The sequence below is a fragment of the Nicotiana tomentosiformis genome, chromosome 9, assembly GCF_000390325.3.
Source record: "Nicotiana tomentosiformis chromosome 9, ASM39032v3, whole genome shotgun sequence".
NCBI lineage: Eukaryota > Viridiplantae > Streptophyta > Magnoliopsida > Solanales > Solanaceae > Nicotiana > Nicotiana tomentosiformis.
This window is the reverse complement of record NC_090820.1, coordinates 110,851,549-110,872,630: the sequence shown is the minus strand read 5'-3', so window position 1 is coordinate 110,872,630 and position 21,082 is coordinate 110,851,549. Positions and strand designations below refer to the sequence as shown.

General features: G+C 39.4%; 1 protein-coding gene across 1 annotated transcript; it reads left to right on the top strand.

The window, feature by feature from the left end:
• The first annotated feature begins 2,489 nt into the window (after positions 1 to 2,489).
• Positions 2,490 to 3,167, top strand: LOC138899357 (uncharacterized). The gene has a single exon (XM_070185523.1). It carries the CDS (start codon positions 2,490 to 2,492, stop codon positions 3,165 to 3,167), a length of 678 nt encoding a protein of 225 aa, XP_070041624.1.
• Positions 3,168 to 21,082: the final 17,915 nt, after the last annotated feature.

Here is a 21,082-nt window from a genome sequence, read left to right as displayed (position 1 = left end):
TCGTGTGGCGGAACTACCCTTTAGGATTTGAGTCTTCTATGCTAATTGTAGTCCGTGTACGCGAGGTGACGAGTACGTACCCTGACTTATTTGTGGAAAATTGTCCTTTAGGGATTCTTAGGTCTTTGTATTCACTAAATATGCAGTTGTTCTCGTTATGATTATGTTTCTTAATTTCCAGTGTCACTTCTTCCTACTTTAATTGGAATTAATTGCTTCATGATCTACTTTTGTTGTTCATTTGATTCATATGTTCCTTAACTGAAATTGTATCTCTTTTATTGCCGTGTTGTCTTTTCCCTAACTTCTTATCTTTATCTGAAATTATAATTTTCTCTTCTGTAATTATTCATCCTTAATTGAGGCAAATGATTATCCTTATACTGCTGATCCTTAATTGAGTTGTTGTATCTCTCTCTTACTTTCCCAACCTTAAAAGAAGTTAGATTTCCTATATTTTAGTTGATTTGTCCTTATTTGGTATTATTCGTCATGTGTTAGCTCCCTCATTGTCGAACTGTACATTGTGGACCGTTGTTACATAATATTTGCTTTCATGTTGAGCTGTTCTTATTATGACTGGCATTCTCTATTGTGGCTACTCCATGTGACATAGTTCCACCGTTTCTTTGAGTTCAGGAATTTTTGAGTTGACTTATTTGTCGTACCCTTGTATTATTATCATTATTACTGTTGTATTTATTGTAGTGATGCATGAGGTTTCTGCCGTGCAGTAGTTTTTATTGTGATGCACGAGATTTCTGCCATGCGGTTGTGATTATTGTGATGCATGAGGTTTCTGCCGTATAGTTATTGTTATTGTGATGCACGAGGTTTCTGTCGTGCGGTTGTTGTTATGGGGTCGCACGAGGTTTCTGTTGTGCCATTGTTACTATTGATATTTGCACATGCGACGTGACAAGACGCGATATATATATATATGTGGGTTGCGCATGTGGCGAGACAAGGTGGGAATATTGTTATGCACGTGTGGCGAGACAAGGCGGGTACTTACTTTATTATTGCACACGTGGCGAGAAACTATTCTTGTTATTGTTGACATTTGTGTAGTGGTACACTTACCTGTGTGATCTTCATATTGTGAAAGTTGTGTGAAACTATTCTACGTATTGTCCGTTCTTTTTCCTTTTACTTATTTGCTGGTATGGACTGTGTTAGGACACTTGCACAAGCATACACGTAGTTAAGCACTCTTATCGGATAAGAGGTTTTCTTGATATTGTTTAGTATGGATGTTCACCCTTATTTATTTTCTTTCTATGTGAGAATGGCTCTATTGGCACGTTAGTCGTCAGTGCGGTTATAAGGTGTTATGAGGGCATAGGATGCCAAGTGTTAGGGTTTAGGTATTGAGACCCGTGAGTTGTGATTTGTTTGAGGTTCGATACCTCATGGAGTTTGATAACTAAAACCTGATGTAAAAGCGGTTGTAGTTGCTGAGTTATTACTTGTCCTTGTTTTATTTGTGATTCCTGATTTAGGATGTGTTCCATTCACTTTTTTGTGTCATTTTTATGGTATTCCACTGATACTTGTTGTTTCCTTTCTTATTGCAATTACTGTATTGTGAGCCATATTGCATTGTCTTTATGTAGATATCATATTTATATTGTTCCTATACTTATACTTGTTCAGTTCATTAGATCAGTGTGTGTCTTGACTGTTCCTCGTCACTACTCTACCGAGGTTAGTCTTGATACTTACTGGGCACTGCTGTGGTGTTGTCATACTATACTTCTACACATTTTTGTGCAGATCTAGGTATTTGTTCGTTAGTAATTATGCGGGTCGATGCTGTGGAGACTCAAGGTAAACCTGTTGCTACATTCGCAGTCTTCAAAGTCACCTTAAAGTTTTCGTTTTGCACTGTTTTTTCTTATTTGTGGACAGTTGTATTTAGAAGTTGTCTAGCAAATACTCTGTAGACCTTATGACTTATACTACCGATTTTTGGAATTGTAAATTTTAAGAGATTTCTATTTCAAATTGTCATATGTTATTTAAATAATGTTGTTGTTTCAATTAATATTAGGCTTACCTAGTCCCTAAGACTAGATGCGATCATGATAGACAAACGGAGGGAAAATTGGGCCGTGACAAGTTGGTATTAGAGCTCTAGGTTCATAGGTGATACGATTCATAAGCGAGTTTAGTAGAGTCTTGCTGATCAGTACAGAGATGTCTGTACTTATCTTCGAGAGGCTACAGAACTATTATATTAGGACAGTTTCACTTCCTTCATTCCTATCGTGCGAGTTCATTGATCTCGAAGTTTGAACTTTTATCATTCCATTCTCTCACAGATAGTGAGGACACGAGCTGCAGTTGCTGATGACGTTGCCCCCGGAGCAGATGTCACTAGGGATAGAGACAGAGGCCGAAGAGGAGCACGTGCCACATATAGAGCACCTACCGGAGGCGCCTACTGTTACCCCTGACTTCAGGAGACCTTAGCACAGTTCCTGAGCATGTTTGGTACATTCGCTCAGGCGAGGTTTATTCCGGTTGCACCAACTACTTCACAGACCGAGGGAGGAACCCAGACTCCCGCCGCCCACACCCCAAAGCAGCGAGTTCATGCTGGTAAGGTTCCAGGTGTCATGGTGATACAACCTGTGGTCCCAATTCAGCCCGTGGTTAGGACAGCAACATCTAAAGGAAAGCATCTTAGACTTGCAAGGTTCAAGAAATATGACCCTCCTACATTCAGTGGTTTGGCTTCAGAGAGTGCACAATATTTTCTGGATGAGTGCCATCGCATTCTCCGTACTATGGGTATTGTTGAGATGAGTGGTGTTGCTTTAACTACGTTCCAGCTTAAGGGAGCGGCTTATCAGTGGTGGAGGGCATATGAGTTAGGCAGCCTGGCCGATGTTGCTTCACTTACATGGGTTCAGTTTTCAGAGATGTTCTTGGGAGAGTTTGTACCTCAGTCCCTTCGGGATGCATGGCGCGCAGAGTTTGAGCGGCTGCACAAGGGCAGTATGTCAGTATCAGAGTATGCTGTGAGATTCAGTGATTTGGCCAAGCATGCACCTGCTTTGGTCTCCACAGATAGAGAGCGTGTCCATAGATTCATTGAGGGACTCAGGCATGATATTCGGTTCAGCATGTCTTGGGAGTTAGAGTCAGATGTTTCATTTTAGCAGGTGGTAGGGATCGCTTGCCGTGTAGAGTGCATGTGGGATTGGGAGAGAGATGATAGGAGGGGCCATGAGAGATAGTATAGGCGAGATCAGGAGAGAGGACAGGGAGGGGAGGAGGCCTCATAGACCGGAGAGATCTACTAGTCCTTATTTTGGAGGCAGGGTACGACATGGTAGAGGTTTTGTGGGTCAGCCAGTTCAGTTTGCACTTCAGGCTTCGCACAGTGTTTCAGGTGCTCATGGGTGTTAGAGTACCCGTACCACAAAGTTCCCACAGCCACGTCAGCAGAGAATGTTGCTTCGAGTGTGGAGATACCAGCCGTAGGGTGAGAGATTGTCATAGACTCCGGACAGGTGTGTCACATCAGAGTATTCAGGAGAGTAGAGAGTGCCACGAAGGGAAGGCCCGACCTGTTGATGTGTCTCATATAGTAGGTTGTAGGCCACTGCGCCAGATGATGTCACACCGGTATGCTTTTGATTTGTTATAGAGGGGCACCATTCATATTTTGAATCAGGTTCCCCTATTTGTTGTCCCACCTATGGGTGAGTTCATGACTTAGTATTATGTTTATGTGTTTGCCCCGTTGGGAGATTCTATGAGTGATATCCGTGTCTATCATTGTTTTGATTCATTATAAAAGTTACGAGACTAGAAGTGAAATCGTGTTGTCCAATATTGTAGGTTTTATGTGATTCCTGAGTAATTGGTTATGATTTGTGATTTGATATTCTATCAGAGTGAGAGTTCAATAAGTGTTGTGATTTTATTGGCAGAACTGAGTTAGTGGAAGATTTCATTTGGTATGATGTGTATTCGGCTTGTGATTCAGAGTTGAGGCTGAGACCCTCGCGATTCCATGTGATTTGATATGTTTGAGCCATGCTGCATGCCGCGGTGGAAGTTATACTAGGATGAGATCCTTATGATTTGTTCATGTACTTTGATTTTTCCTTTTAAATTGATTCGTAGTATGGTACTGTTAGAGACTTTTGCCTGCTGGGCTTTTTTGATATTTCTCTTATGTGTTTCTCTTTTCATATTCAGCCATTTTAGTTATGTGCTTCTTGAGTTTTAGTTTATGGGTGTGTGCCCAGTGACGTTAGATGTGACTTGTTGATCGGGTGTATACTTATGAGGTCTTCGTGTTTCTTGCATCATTGTCAGCATTGTGGAGGTTTGAAATGGGTCTCTAACAGATATGAGGCTAATTGTCGGTGTTGGTTTTGATTACGGGCAGCTATTGTGATCAAAAATGTTATCATGGTCCTATGTGTGACGTGTCATGTTGAGTGGTCATACCTTGTGGGTGTAGGCATGAGTTGTTGCAACTGGTTGAGACTGATACTTGGTATGGATATAGAATCGGGTCTTTTGATGATAAATGGAAGGTGAGAATTTTGACTCTAAGGCTTATCGGTGTTGATAGAAAGGATAAATTATAGATGTGATGGTGTCGTCAGTCTTATGTGGATTGGGGTGACATGGGGTCACCTGCGGGTATATATTGGGCACGTTCGAGGACGGACGTTTGTTTAAGAGGGGAAGGATGTAATGATCCAGCTGGTCGTTTTGAGAATTTAAGTCCCGATCGGCGGCATATGGCCCCGAGCAGCTTCGTATTATGTGTATTGACTTGCGTGCGTGGTTGAACTGAGTTACCGGATAATTCAGAGTGATTAGGGACACTTGGTCCCTAAAATGGAAGCTTAAGTCTTAGGATTTTGACCGTAGTCAGAACTGTCTGAAGACGAATCCAGAATTGAGTTATGTAGGTTCTGTTAGCTCTGTTAGGTGATTTTGGACTTTGGAGCATGTCCGGACTATGAGTCTGAGGTTTGTAATTGATTTAGGCTTGAAATGGCGAAAGTCGAATTTTCTGAGATTTGGATCGAAAGTAGGCTTGTTGATATTAGGGTCGGAATGTGATTTCGAGAGTTGGAACAGCTCTATTATGTAATTTGGGAATTACGTGCAAAATTTGATGTCATTCCGGGTTAGTTTGATAGGTTTCGGCAAGAGTTTTAGAAGTTGGAAGATTTGAAACTTTATAAGTTTGATTCTTGGTTCGATGTTGTTTGATGTGATTTGAGACCCCGAGAGAGTCCGTGTTAGGTTATGGAACTTGTAGGTATGTTTAGACGGGGTCCCGAGGGGCCTCGGGTGTGTTTCAAATGGGCTATGGCCCATTTCCTTCTATTTTTGGACTGTTAATATCTGTCATCTAGTTTTCTCCTTCGCGTTCGCGTTTGTGTCTGCTCCCCCGCGTTCACGATGAGTAATTTTGGAGGAGGGAGTATTTGTTCTTCACCTTCCCGTTCAAGCTCTCGTGTTCGCGAAGGTCTTCCTTTTTCCTTTTCCGCATTCGCACCGTTCCTTCCGTGTTGGCGTAGTAGAAACAAGGCCCCGAGAGGCTGGTGATCATTAACTCTTCGCGGGTCCTCTTCACGTTAGCGTAGGTTCCTGTCCCTTGTGCTTCGCGTTTGCGTCCCTTTGCTCGCGTTCGCGAAGGGTCTTCTGGCAGCCTTCCTTTTTCTTCTTCACGAACGCGATCACCCTCCCGTGTTTTTGATGCTTTAAGACCTGGGCTGAATAAATAGTACGCTATTCCGAGGGTTTTCCATTTTCACCATTTTTGGAGTTCTAGAGCTCGACTTTTAGCAATTATTTGTGGGTTTTTCAAGCAAATCGATTGGGTAAGTGTTCTTCACCTAGAATTTAGTATATTCCATGATTTTATTTTTATTTTTAACATTTAATTTGTGTTTTGAGTTTAGAAAAATGGTGGTTTTTGAAGAAAATATTCAAAATGAAAAATCATGATTTGAGGGATGAAATTGTATCGGAATTTGATGATTTAGTATGGTTGAACTCGTATCGAAATGGGTGTTCCCTAAAACAGAAGATTAAGTCTTAGGATTTTAACCATAGTTGGAACTGTGTGAAGACGACTCTGGAATGGAGTTCTGTCGGTTCCGTTAGCTCCATTGGGTGATTTTGGACTTAGGAGCGTATCCGTATTGTGAATGTTAGGTCAGTAGGTGATTTAGGCTTGAAATGGCGAAAGTCGATTTTTTGGAGATCTGGACCGGAAGCGGACTTTTTGATATCGGGGTTGGAATGCGATTATGAGAGTTGGAACATCTCCGTTATGTTATTTGGGACTTGCCTACAAAATGTGATGTCATTCCGGGTTGGTTTGATAGGTTTCGACACGAGTTTTAGAAGTTGGAAGATTTGGAAATTTATAAGTTCGATTCTTGGTTCGATATTGTTTGATGTGATTTGAGACTCCGAGCGATTCTGTGTTAGGTTATGGAACGTGTTGGTATGTTTGGACGGGTTCCCTGGGGGCCTCGGGTGTGTTTCAGATGGGCTACTGGCCATTTCCTTCTATTTTTGGACTGCTGATATCTGTTACTGGTTTTCTCCTTCGCGTTCGCGTCTGCTCCTCCGCATTCGCGATGAGTAAAGTTATAGGAGGGAATATTTGTTCTTCGCATTCGCGTTCAAGCTCTCATATTCGCGAAGGTCTGCCTTTTACCTTTTTCGCGTTCCCATCCTTCCTTCCGTTTTCGCGTAGTAGAAACCAGGCCCCGAGAGCGGGTGATCATTTACACTTCGCGTTCGCGTGTCCTCTTCGTGTTTGCATAGGTTCCTATCCCTTGTGCTTCGCATTGCGTCCCTTTGCTCGCGTTCGCGAAGGGTCTTCTGGCAACCTTCATTTTTCTTCTTCGCGAACGCGATCACCCTTCCGCGTTCGAGATGCTTTAAGACCTGGGAGGAATAAATAGTACTTTATTCCGAGGGTTTGCCATTTTCACCATTTTGGAGTTCTAGAGCTCGGTTTAGAGCGATTCTATGTGGGGTTTTCAAGCAAATCGATTGGTTAAGTGTTCTTCACCTAGAATTTAATATATTCTATGATTTTATTTTTATTATTTAATTTGTGATTTTAGTTGAGGAAAAATGGTGTTTTTTGAAGAATATTTTCAAAATGAAAAATCATGATTTGAGGGACGAAATGGTATCGGAATTTGATGATTTAGTATGGTTGAACTCGTATCGGAATGGGTGTTCGGGGTATGTGAAATTTGTCGGGTTTCGAGGTGCGGGCCCGGTGGTCGACTTTTGGACCGATTTTTAGACTTTGTTAAAGATTGACGCTTTATGATCTAGAATAGTCTCTTATGAGTTTTATTTGTGCTTTGAAGTTATTTTGATTAGATTTGAGCCGTTCGGAGGTCATTTCACTCGAGAAGTTCATTTTTGAATATTGGTGTGTCTTCTTTGAGGTAAGTATCTTGTCTAGCATCGTGTGGGGGAACTACCCCTTAGGCTTTGAGTCTTCTATTCTAATTGTAGTCCGTGTACGCGAGGTGACGAGTACGTACCCGGACTTATTTGTGGAAAATTGGCCTTTAGGGATTCTTAGGTCCTTGTATTCACTGAATATACTGCTTATCCTTAATTGGAATTTGTTGTATCTCTCTCTTAATTGTCCAACCTTAAAAGAAGTTAGATATCCTATATTTTAGTTGACTTGTCCTTATTTGGAATTATTCGTCTTGTGTTAGCTCCCTAGTTGTCGAACTGTACATTGTGGACCGTTGTTACATAATATTTCCTTTCTTGTTGAGTTGTTCTTATTCTGACTAGCATTCTCTATTGTGGCTACTCCTTGTGACATAGTTCCTCCGTTTTGTTTGAGTTCAGGAATTTCTGAGTTGACTTATTTGTCGTACCCTTGTATTATTATCATTGTTGTACTTATTGTGGTGATGCACGCAGTTTCTTCCGTGTGATTGTTGTTATTGTGATGTACTATGTTTCTGCCATGCGATTGTGGTTATTGTGTTGCACGAGGTTTGTGCCGTGTCATTGTTGTTATTGTGATGCACAAGGTTTCTTCCGTGCGGTTGTTGTTATGGGGTTAGACGTGGTTTATGTCGTGCCATTGTTACTATTGATATTTGCACATGCGGCGTGACAAGGCAGGATATATATATGTGGGTTGCGCATATGGCGAGACAAGGTGGGAACATTGTTATGCACGTGTGACGAGACAAGACGGGCACTTACTTTATTATTGCACACGTGGCGAGACAAGGTGGGTTGTGTCAGGGATTGATTTGTGATGATTTGTGATGGCCTAGGGTCATTCTTTTTGTTGATATTTGTGTAGTGGTACACTTACTCTTGTGAGCTTCATCTTGTGAAAGTTGTGAGAAACTATTCTGCGTGTTGTCCGTTCTTTTTCCTTATACTTATTTGATGGTATGGACTATGTTAGGACACTTGCACAAGCATTCACGTAATTAAGCATTCTTATCGGATAAGAGGTTATCTTGATATTGTTGAGCATGGATTCTCACCCTTGTTTATTTGTCTTCTATGTGAGAATGGCTCTATTGGCACGTGAGTCGTCAGTGCGGTTATAAGGTGTTATGAGGGCACATCATGCCAAGTGTTAGGATTCAGGTATTGAGACCTGTGAGTTATGATTTGTCTGAGGTTCGGTACCTCGTGGAGTTTGATGACTAAAACCTGATGTAAAACCGGTTGTCGTTTCCAAGTTATTACTTGTCCTTGCTATATTTGTGATTCCTGATTTAGGTTGTGTTCCATTCACTTTTCTGTGTCATTTTTATTGTATTCCGCTCATACTTTTTATTTCCTTTCTTATTGCAATTATTGTATTGTGAGCCATATTGCATAGTCTTTATGTAGATATCATATTTATGTGGTACTATACTTATACTTCTTCAGTTTATTAGACGAATGGGTGTCTTGACTGTTCCTGGTCACTACTCCGCCGAGGTTAGTCTTGATACTTTCCGGGCACCGCCGTGGTGTGCTCATACTATACTTTTGTACATTTTTGTGAAGATCCAGGTATTTGTTCGTTAGTAGCTGTGCGGGTCGTTGCTGTGGAGACTCAAGGTAAACCTGTTGCTGCATTCGTAGGCTTCGGAGTCACCTTCAAGTTTTCATTTTGCACTGTTTATTCTTATTTCTGGACAGTTGTATTTAGAAATTATCTAGCAAACACTTTGTAGAGATATCTATTTCAAATTGTCAGATGTTATTTAAATAATGTTTTTATTTTAATTAATGTTAGGCTTACCTAGTCCCTAAGACTAGGTGCCATCACGATATCCAAACGGAGGGGAAATTGGGTCGTGACATTACGGTAGTTAATGCATGACCAAAATCTAGATGTCCTATTATTGCTAATCTGTCTGCCTCCCCACTTTTCATCCTGCGTTAGAACATCGTTAAAATCTCCACCTATGAACCAAGGCACTTTATAATTATTAAATATTGACATAACGTTTTCCCAAAGAGTATTTCTATTAACTAGATATGTGCTTGCATAAATGGCACTAAATTGCCAAGGAGTGTGGTTAGGGAGTACCTGAACTAGGACATGCAGCTCTTGGCCAGTTTGCCTAATGCGTTCAACAGCTACTGTAGTGTCCATCCATATAATTACTATGTCGCCCGCTCTCTCATGGGTTGGAACTTCTATCAGGTCGGAAAAGTGAAACTCCTCCTTAAGGATCGCATGGCTTTTCATTTTTGTTTCCAATAGGACTACCATACAGGGGTTGTAATTATTTACCAATTCTCTAAAGTTACGTCTAAAATCTACGTTATTTGCACCTCTAATATTCCAAATGACTATGCTAGTGGGTGTGTTCATAATTGAAGAGAAGTTAAGGTGTGTATCTCCATTAGGGTTGGTTCCCCTCGTCCTGAATTGACTCTCTCTCAAATTGGGGTCAGTAGGACAACATGATTTGCTGCAGCTCTGGTGATTGGTGGTGTTATCTCGATCGAGCATTTTTGAAGAGCTATCGGGCATCGAAATATGTATTTCTTGTCCTCCCTATCCGGTAATAGCATAAGGGCTATATGTCTTATTGTTGAGATTTCTCTGAATGACCTTCTTCCCACAGAGGGAAGTATCTCGAGGTCTTCTACCTCTTCCATTTCTTGTCCTTCCTAATCTGGGCTTAGTGGTTCTTCCATCGGGGCCGCCATTTGTGGTTGTTGTTGCGTTGGTTGTGGTTGCCATGGAAATAGTAGTGGATTCATTTCTATCAGCACCTGAGGTTGGAAAAAAGGGAGATCGAACATTTGGTTCATGTTCAGTAGTGGATTAAAGTGTTGAGGTAGGTTCCAGTGGTTGTGCATGGCATGGTACAATGCTGGAGCTACATCAGGTGCCAGTAGATCGAGGATATTGGCCATCCACATGTGGTTCATGGAGTTGTCCATTGCCAATTTCATCCATTTTGTCACTACTTGGGCTAGAAAGTTTGGATTTCGAATGGTCACCATAATCTCCTGTCCCTCGAGAATCATTGTGAAGAACAGAGCTTGGCAATAGAGGTCTTGCTTGATCCACAAGGTTGGTTGGTGGTCTAGGTATAGCGAGTGTGTTGCGTACACCAGGTGTGGGAGTTGCATGTGGTTGTTCTGATTGTTCATGGTGGGACGTTGGAAACATGGTCTTGGAATTCTGTGAGTTAGCAGTGTTAGTCGATTTCTCCTGTTTAGAGGAAGTAGCAAGTCTGGCACTATTCTCTTATGTGGTATCATTTAAAGTATTAGAGGAAAGATGATTTGGAAGATTCAATGTGCATGTTATTGGGTGAGTTTGGTGTGTGCGAATAAATAGAGGCAGCTTGATCAGCTAACTCGAGAGTTATGTCCATTTGGATGATGTCTGTTGACAAGTGTTCAGCATTGTTTTGTATTTTTGTGACTTGTCATTTGTGGAGTGTATTTTGTCTTCATGTAATAGGGGAGGCTTAGTCAAACTTGAGCTATCATTAGGATTTGGCAGCTAATCAGAATGCAAGGGTGTAGGGTTATGATCATTTTGAGCCATGTCTGGGACACGTGTCTCTTCATTACTGGTTGATTTCTTTGGTTGTATCGGAGGGATAGAGTGTGCCGTAAGGGAAGCGTTTTGCAGGTCATTTGGAGCGTTTAAGGAATTAATGTCTTCTTCGTGATCTTCTTGGGGAGAGAAAATTTATTAGAAGTGGTGGGGTACTGGATATTAAATATTGGATTCTTCTCCAACATGTTGTCTATGGGATTGGCCTGTAGTTGTCTTTTATTGTGTAAGTTAGTATTAGGATTGTTGGAATATTCAGACTCTTTAGATTTTAATCCAAGTTTCTGGGTACGAAGATACTTACATGTGGCGGCGTCCAAGATTTTAACATTTATACCTAGCTCTCCACTTTGCAATTTTGTGGTACTGTGTTGTTGTACCATCTGTTTGCCTAGTTCTGTATCATAGTTGTTGCTGGATGTCACAACCCAAAATTCCATCACATGCGTCGTGATGGCACTTAGCCTCTAAGTCTAGGTAAGCCGATTACAATTACAATTTAAGTCATATTTTTAAACATATAACTTAATACACGTGTCGAAACCAAAGGAAATAATTCTATCAACCTCCCAAGACTGGTAATACTGAGTCACGAACTATAACTGATTACATGGAATGATATCGAGGATCAAATACTCAATACTGTTTGATTAATAATTAACAGTACAATAAAATGGAACGACTCCAAGGGACTGCGACGACCAAGCAGCTCTATCTTAAATCCTTGCGATCACACTCTAACTCTATCCGAGTCCGATATCTCCAATACCTGGCTCTGCACAAAAATATTTAGAAGTATAGTATGAGTACATCACTAGTAAATATCAAGACTGCCCTCAGTGGAGTAGTGACAATATACAGTCAAGAAACTCACTAGTCTAATAACATGTGCAATATAGTATACAAAAATAATAGAAAATAATTAACAATGACGGAAATAATAATCGACCAATGATATACACATCCGGGCAACAAGAACACCATAAATACTGCTCAACAAATAATGAATACAAGTACAACCAATTAATCAAGTCCTTCAGATAGAAATATTTCACCTATATGTTTTTCAAATAATAATCTTCAGGATATAATATTTTTCAATAAATATATTTCGAATATACTCCCTTCAAATAAATCTCTTGTAAATATAATTCTTTCAAATAAATATCTTTCTAATAAAAGTCACCCTGTGACACCTCATTTAAAAATCATAGAAATACGGTCTCAGCCCACTTTCATATTTCCACGGTATCTTGTGCCAAATCATCAATGTTTTTCATGTATAATTCTTTCAAATAAATATCTTTCAAAAAAAGTCACCCTGTGACACCCAATTTCTCTATCACAACCGCACGGACAACTCACGTGTAAATATCATCATCATTTACTCACGGCACTTCGTGCCTACATTTCATTTCATAATCCGTCTGGCAATAGCCACATGCTCCCAATTTCAACATAGATCAGACTAATATCAATTTACCAACAACGAGACAAATTGCACAAGATACAAAAATAAACACAAGAAAAATCACAACATCACATGAAATTTACCAACGCAATAACCCCACATCATCACATAAAAATTACAAACACAATAACCCCACATCATCATATATCATTACCAACACAATAACCCCACAACATAATAACATGTGGTGTAGTATGAGTACACCACGGTCGATACCCAGTAAGTATCAAGACTAACCTCAGTGAAGTAGTGACGAGGTACAGTCGAGACACTCACTAGTATAATAACCTGTGCAATATAGTATACAAAAGTAATAGGAAATAAATAACAATGGTGGAAACAATAATCAACCAGTGATATACACAGTTGGGCGACAAGAACACCATAAATATTGCGCAACAAATAATGAATACAAGTACAACCAATTAATCAACTCCTTCCAATATAAATCTTTCACCTATATGTTTTTCAAATAGAAATCTTCGGGGTATAATACTTTCATATAAATCCCTTTATAATAAATCTTTTTAAAATATAATTCCTTCAAATATATATCTTTCAAATAAAATTCTTTCAAATAAATTTATTTCGAATAAAAGTCACCATGTGATACAACATTTCAAAATCATAAAATTTGGGTCTCAGCCCACTTTCATATTTTCACGGCACCTCATGCCAATTTCTCTATCACAACCGCACGAACAACTCACGTGTCAAATATCATCATCATTTAACCACGACACCTCGTCCCCACATTTCATATCACAACTATACGGACAATTTACGTGCCAATATCATCATTATTTATTCACGGCACTTCGTGCCCATATTTCCAATCACAACTGCACGGACAGTTCACGTGCCAATATCATCATTATTTACTCACGGCACCTTGTGCTCATATTTTATTTCATAATTCACCTGGAAATAACCACAGGCTCCCAATTTTACCATATATCATACTATTATCAATTTACCAATTCCCACGCTACTCCATAATGTATGGGCAACTATACAATGTAGGAAGATATGTGTGATAGTTTCTTCTTCATTCTTACATATTGGGCACAAGTAGACATTGGTGACTCCAATTTGATGAAGATATGACTTTGTGCGAAGCCTGCTACGATAGTTATGCCTAAGAAATAATTTTATTTTATTTAGGGTACTTAGTTTCCAAATCCATTCATAGTCAATATGTGTTTAATGGTGTTGGTGAAGTAAGGTTTAAACAAAGTATGTGGAGAAGGTGCCATTTGGGTTTAAAGACCAAATGGGGATGTCCATGGCAGTTGGGTTGTTGGAAAGGGAAATGGAGGACATCTTTTCTCTAATGTTTTCTAGTAGCTCGAAGGAGATTTGTGACCAGTTCCACTGGTCGTGGTATCACAACTGGGAGACTGTTGGGTTATTGTCATTGATACAAAAGGGCCATTGAATGATCGAACGGATACCAGGAGTGTTGGGGATCCAATTTCCATAATAGAAGTGAATGAATTTTCCGTAGTGAATTCTCTTGTTATGAGAAGTAGTGCCCCAAATGAAGTCACCTTGGATTTTGTCAATTTGTTGTTGAGTCTTCTTGGAGAGGGACATGTATTGCATGATATGATTTGGTATAGCGTTGGAAACATATTTTGCTAGAATGGTGCGTCCCGCAAAACTTAGGAAGCTTGATTTCCAATTTGACAGCTTGTGACCCATATTATCAATAACAAATTGAAAATCGCCTGGCTTTGGTTTGTTGCTGAGGATAGGGAATCCCAAGTATTTTTCAAACTGTGTGGTTGGGTTAATGTTAAGCAACTCAACTGTGCATTCTCTTATGGCAAGTGAGCAGTTGTTTGAGAAAATAATTTTTAATTTTGTGTTCTGTCACAACCCAAAATTCTGCCACAGGCGTCGTGATGGAACTTAGTCTCTATAACTAGGTAAGCCAGTTATAATAACAATTCAAGCCATTTTTTAAAAATATAAACCAACATCAGAAATATTCAAACAAACTCCCAAGACTGAAAATACTGAGTCACGAACTCTAACTGAATACATGGAATGATCTCAAGGATCGAATACTCAATAATGTTTGATTAATAATTAACAATACAATAAAATGGAAAGACTTCAAGGGACTGTGACGACCAAGCAACTCTACCTTGAATCCTTGCGATCACACTCTAACTCTGTCCGAGTCTGATAGTTCCAATACCTGACTCTGCACAAATATGTGCAGAAGTGTAGTATGAGTACACCACGGTCGGTACCCAGTAAGTATCAAGACTAACCTCAGTGGAGTAGTGACGAGGTACAGTCGAGACACTCACTAGTCTAATAATCTGTGTAATATAGTATACAAAAATAATAGGAAATAAATAACAGTGATGGCAACAATAATCAACCAGTGATATACACAGCTGGGCGACAAGAACACCATAAATATTGCGCAACAAATAATGAATACAAGTACAACCAATTAATCAAGTCCTTCCAATATAAATCTTTCGCCTATATGTTTTTCAAATAGAAATCTTCAAATAAATATCTTCCAAATGAAATTCTTTCAAATAAATTTCTTTCGAATAAAAGTCACCCTGCCACTTTCATATTTCCACAACACCGCATGCCAATTTCTCTATCACAACCGCACGGACAACTCACGTGCCAAATATCATCATCATTCAAGGACAACGTTAGTATATGATGGGTAGTTACTATGCTCAAGTAACTGGATTATCTCTGTGGAATCAATTTTTATTTCTAGGGGAGTTAATCTTCTATCATCTGCGAGTTTCAACCCTGATTGGAGTGCTAGTAACTCTGCATGTGTAGGGGTGTAGGCTCGGACTGCTTTAGTGAAGCCTACTACCCAGTTACCTTGTGTGTTTCTAATAATTCCTCCAATGCCCCCTGCATGATATCTATCCAAAAAAGTTCCATCTGTATTTAATTTGTATGTCTGAGGTGGTGGTGATTACCACTTGATGAGAATGGGGTTTTTTTTGCGTGGGGCTCATATTTTTTCTACGAGTAGTTTGAATTCGATGGTACGTATTTTTACCAATTGGTAGTTTAAAGGTTTGGAGAGGTTGTGAAAGCAATTGTTATTTCTATTTAGCCAAAGTAGCATTGGTACAAAAGGAAATACATCTTCCTAAGTTATATGGTTGTAATTGGTAGGTATATGGAGATCCTTCAGCAAAAGCATCCAGTGCTTGCCATTTGGGAGGGTTTGAGTATCAATTCCCAGGATACTCCAGAATGTATGGGCAGCTATACAATGTAGGAAGATATGTGTGATAGTTTCTTCTTCATTCTTACATATTGGGCACAAGTAGTCATTGGTGACTCCAATTTGATGAAGATATGACTTTGTGGGAAGCCTGTTACGATAGCTATGCCTAAGAAAGAATTTTATTTTATTTAGGATACTTAGTTTCCAAATCCATTAATTGTCAATATGTGTTTGTTGGTGTTGATGAAGTAAGATTTAAACAAAGTGTGTGCAGAAGGTTCCATTTAGGTTTAGAGACCAATTGGGGATATCCATTGCTATTGGGTTGTTGGAAAGGGAAATGGAGGAAATCGTTTCTCTAATGTTTTCTAGTAGCGCGAATGAGATTTGTGACCAGTTCCACTGGTCGTGGTACCAAAACTGGGAGACTGTTGGGTTATTTTCGTTGATACAAAAGGTCCATTAAATGATCGAACGGATACCAGGAGTGTTGGGGATCCAATTTCCATAATAGAAGTGAATGAATTTTCCGTTGCCAATATCCAATGTGATGCCATTTGTATCAATTTCCCATCCTTTCCACACATTTTGCCAAATGAAAGAGTTGGTCTTGGCATTAGCTCGCCCACTGTGTTTTTGGATTAGGGTATTAACACAAATTGTAGAAGGGTTGGTGAAAAATCCCCATGCTAACCCTGCTAGTGCATCTTTATGTTTATGGATTGCTTTACGAATTCCCACACCCCCAGGTTTTAGGGAGAGTTATGACATCCCCGGCAACATAGTGAATTCTCTTTTTATGAGAAGTAGTGCACCGAATGAAGTCACCCTGGATTTTGTCAATTTGTTGTTGAGTCTTCTTGGAGAGGGACATGTATTGCATGATATGATTTGGTATAGTGTTGGACACATAGTTTGCTAGAATTGTACGTCCCGCAAAACTTAGGAAGCTTGATTTCCAATTTGACAGCTTGTGACCCATATTATCAATAACAAATTGAAAATCGCCTGGCTTTGGTTTGTTGTTGAGGATAGGGAATCCCAAGTATTTTTCAAACTGTGTGGTTGGGTGAATGTTGAGCAACTCAACTGCGCATTCTCTTATGGCAAGTGAGCAGTTGTTTGAGAAAAGCAGTTTTACTTTTGTATTGTGTGACGACCCAAAATCCTGCCATAGGCCTCGTGATGGTACTTAGTCTCTAAGACTATGTAAGCCAATTATAATAACAATTCAAGCTATTTTTTTAAATATAAACCAACATCAGAAATATTCAAACAAACTCCCAAGACTGGAAATTCTGAGTCACGAACTCTAACTAAATACATGGAATGATCTCAAGGATCGAATACTCAATAATGTTAGATTAATAATTAACAATACAATAAAATGGAAACACTTCAAGGGACTACGACGACCAAGCAACTCTACCATTAATCCTTGCGATCACACTTTAACTCTGTTCGAGTCCGATAACTCCAATACCTGGCTCTGCAAACAAATGTGCAGAAGTGTAGTATGAGTACATCATGGTCGGTACTCAGTAAATATCAAGACTAACCTCAATGGAGTAGTGACGAGGTACAGTCAAGACACTCACTAGTCTAATAACATGCACAATATAGTATACAAAAATAATAGGAAACAAATAACAATGATGGCAACAATAATCAACCAGTGATATACACAGCTGGGCGACAAGAACACCATAAATATTGTGCAACAAATAATCAATACAAGTACAACCAATTAATCAAGTCCTTCCAATATAAATATTTTGCATATATGTTTTTCAAATATAAATCTTCAGGATCTAATACTTTCAAATAAATCTGTTTCAAATATAATTCCTTCAAAAAAATATCTTTCAAATAAATATCTTTCGAATAAAAGTCACCATGCAACTTTCATATTTCTATGGCACCTCGTGCCAATTTCTCTATCACAACCGCACGGACAAGTTACGTGCCAAATATCATCATCATTTAACCACGTCACCTCATGCTCACATTTCATATAACAAATGCACGGATAATTCACGTGCCAATATCATCATTATTTACTCACGGCACTTCGTGCCCATATTTCATATCATAACTGCAAGGACAGTTCACGTGCCAATATCATCATTATTTACTCACGGCACCTCGTGCCTACATTTTATTTCATAATTTGCCTGGAAATAACCACAGGCTCCCAATTTCAAGATATATCAAACTATTATCAATTTACCAACAACAAGACAAATTGCACAAGGTATAAAAATAAACACAAAAAAAATTACAATATCACATGAAAATTACCAACGCAATAACACAACATCATCACATATCATCCCTGACAATATCAATAGCCACCCTTATCTCTCCTATAGCCACCTTTATCACTCCTATAATAGCCTCCCTTATCCCTCATCCCTGACAATATCAATAGCCACCTTTATCTCTCCTATAGCCACCCTTATCACTCATATAATAGCCTCCCTTATCCCTCCGCCGTTACAATATCAATAGCCACCCTTATCGGTCATATAACCACCCTTATCCCTCCGCCCTAACATTTCTCATACAATTTTATGAACAGACCAACACCAAATTTGGGGACCTATTTGCCTTCTCTGGACCAGCACTAGAACGTATCAATGACAGGCTAGCAATGATAGGATTTGTCGCCGCCCTTGGCACTGAATTCGGCGACGGCGCCAACATATTTGCTCAACTGTCGAGCAGAGGTTTTGCGTGGTTTTTAGGGACAAGTGCTTTACTAACACTAGCCTCTCTAATTCCTCTATTTCAAGCCATTAGAGCTCAGAAAGGATATACAAGTGTGATTATGAGTGTTGATGCTAAGATTTGGAATGGAAGATTTGCTATGTTGGGATTAGTTGCTTTGGCTTTTTATAATGACCTGACCAGTCGTTTTGCGCCCTAGCGCATTATTCAGCGGTTCTAGACATTTAGTAGCTTTATTTCAGGTGTTATGACTTGTACGTGTGGTCGGAAATAAATTTCGGGAAGTTCGGAGTTGATTTGGAAAGAAAATTCTAAATTTGGAAGCTTAAAGTTGGAAGAGTTGACCAAACTTTGACTTTTGAGTAAACGACCTCGGAATCATAATTTGAAGGTTACAACATGTTCGTATGATGATTTTGGACTTGGATGTATGTCCGGAATGAGCGTTGGATGATCCGGGAGCGTTTAAGCGGCTATTATGGAAGTTGACAATTTGAAAGAATTTCATAAATTGGGTTGAGGTGTATTTCAATGTTATCGATGTCTGTTTGGGATTCCGTGTTGGGGAATAGCTCCGTATGGTGATTCTGGAATTGGGAGACCGTCCGGAAGTGGATTCGGAGGTCCGTAGGTCATTTTGGACTCATTTGGCTAAAGCTAGAAATTTGAAGGTTTTTGAGAAGTTTGATCAGGAGTGGACTTATTGATATCGGGGTCGGATTCCTATTCTGGAAGTTGGAGTAGGTCCGTAATATCAATTATGACTTGTGTGAAAAATTTGAGGTCAATCGAACTTGATTTGACAGGTTTCGGCATCGGATGTGGGAGTTAGAAGTTCAATAGTTTATTAGGCTTGAATCAATGCAAAATTCATGGTTTTGATGTTGTTTGATGAAATTTGAGGCCTCAAGCAAGTTCGTATAACGTTTTGGGATAGGTTGGTAAGATTGGACGGGGTCCCGGGGGCCTCGGGTGTGTTTCGGATCATTTTTCCCATGCTTTCTGCTACTGATGCTGGTTTTGGTGTTCTTCATCGGGAACGCGGGGAGGAGATCGCGTTCGCGAATAATATTTTGGGCTGGAGGAAATTACTCATCGCGAACGAGACACAGGGGTCGCGAACGCGAAGAAGGAAATGTGTGGCTGCTATCTTGTGCTTCGCGAACGCGAAGAAGGGCTCGCGAACGGGAACGCGAAGGGTTAGAGTAGCTAACCTTCGCGAACGCGATAAGTGGGTCGCGAACGCGAAGGAGATTTTGGGCAGTGGCATTTTGGCCTTCGCGAACACGAGAGTTGGAATGTGAACGCGAAGGGGAAGGGGTTAGAAGCTTCGCGAACACGAGGTATAGGTCGCGAACGCGAAGAAGAATTTTGGGGCAGAGTCTTTTTTAAGCAGGGTTTGAGAGTTTTTTTCACCATTGTTAACACGGCTTAGACGATATTTGGAGCTTTTGAATAGGGGATTTCATCGTCAAGCATAAGGTAAGTGATTTCTACTAGTTGTGAGTTAAATACAAGGTTTATACATGAATTTAGACATGAAAATTTGTAGAAATTTGAGATTCTGAAGAAAAATCTAGAAATTGATATTTTTGGATTTTAACCACAAAAATGGCTATGCAATTGGATGGAAATGATATATTTGGGTTCTTGAGGTTATGGGTAAAGATTTCGTCCGAAATTTTCCGAAATCCGGGCACGTGGGCCCGGGGTGAATTGTAGGAATTTTACCATTTTGCGTTGGGTAATTAATTTGATAGTCTAATTTCGAATTTTTGAGCATGTATTAATTATTTTATATAACATTTGGATAGTTTCGAATTTTTGGCACCGAATTGAGAATTTAACGCGACGTGGTCATCGGAAAGTGGACTTTGAGACAAGGTAAATCTCTTGTCTAATCTTGTGAGGGGAAAATTACCCCATAGGTAATTAAATTAATAATTATTGCTAATTGTGAGGGCTATGCACGTACGAAGTGACAAGAGTCGGTGCGTAGCAACTATTAATGCTAAAGTTCGGGTAGTTTAGGACTCAAAATATGAATTACTTGTGTAAATTGTATATGTTGTCTAATTAAATTATTTGATATATATTGTAAATTGTTAATGAGAGATAGTAAAAGATGGAATCGTATATGCTTAATTTCTGTTTAAATAAATTAATTGTTCAAATAAATTGTTCATCCTCTCGAATTAATCCTTATAAATATACTCTCATTCAGGAGGTACATAAGAAAATGTCCTCCTTTCTTGTGGAGCGGGCCGAATGCCTCGACAGTATAGATGCATCTATAGATCGCGTTGCACGTCCCTCGGCAGTGTACACAACACTCTGGATCGGGTCGTACGACCTCGGCAAATAGTGTGCCTTATAATAACAAAAGTTAGATGATAACTTGATATTTTAATTTTAGCGTGTGAATTTAATTAACAGATTGAAAATTTGTTGCATCTGAAGGAATTAAATTATTTCTGCTGGTTAATGAAAATTAAATTTAATTCTATAAATCATGTCAATCTAGATATTGCTATTTTTATTTTATTTATCATTATTGTCAATTAGTGAGTGT

Coding starts and splice junctions, on each gene's coding strand:
- LOC138899357 (XM_070185523.1), top strand. CDS start 2,490: ATGTTTGGTACATTCGCTCAGGCGAGGTTTATTCCGGTTGCACCAACT.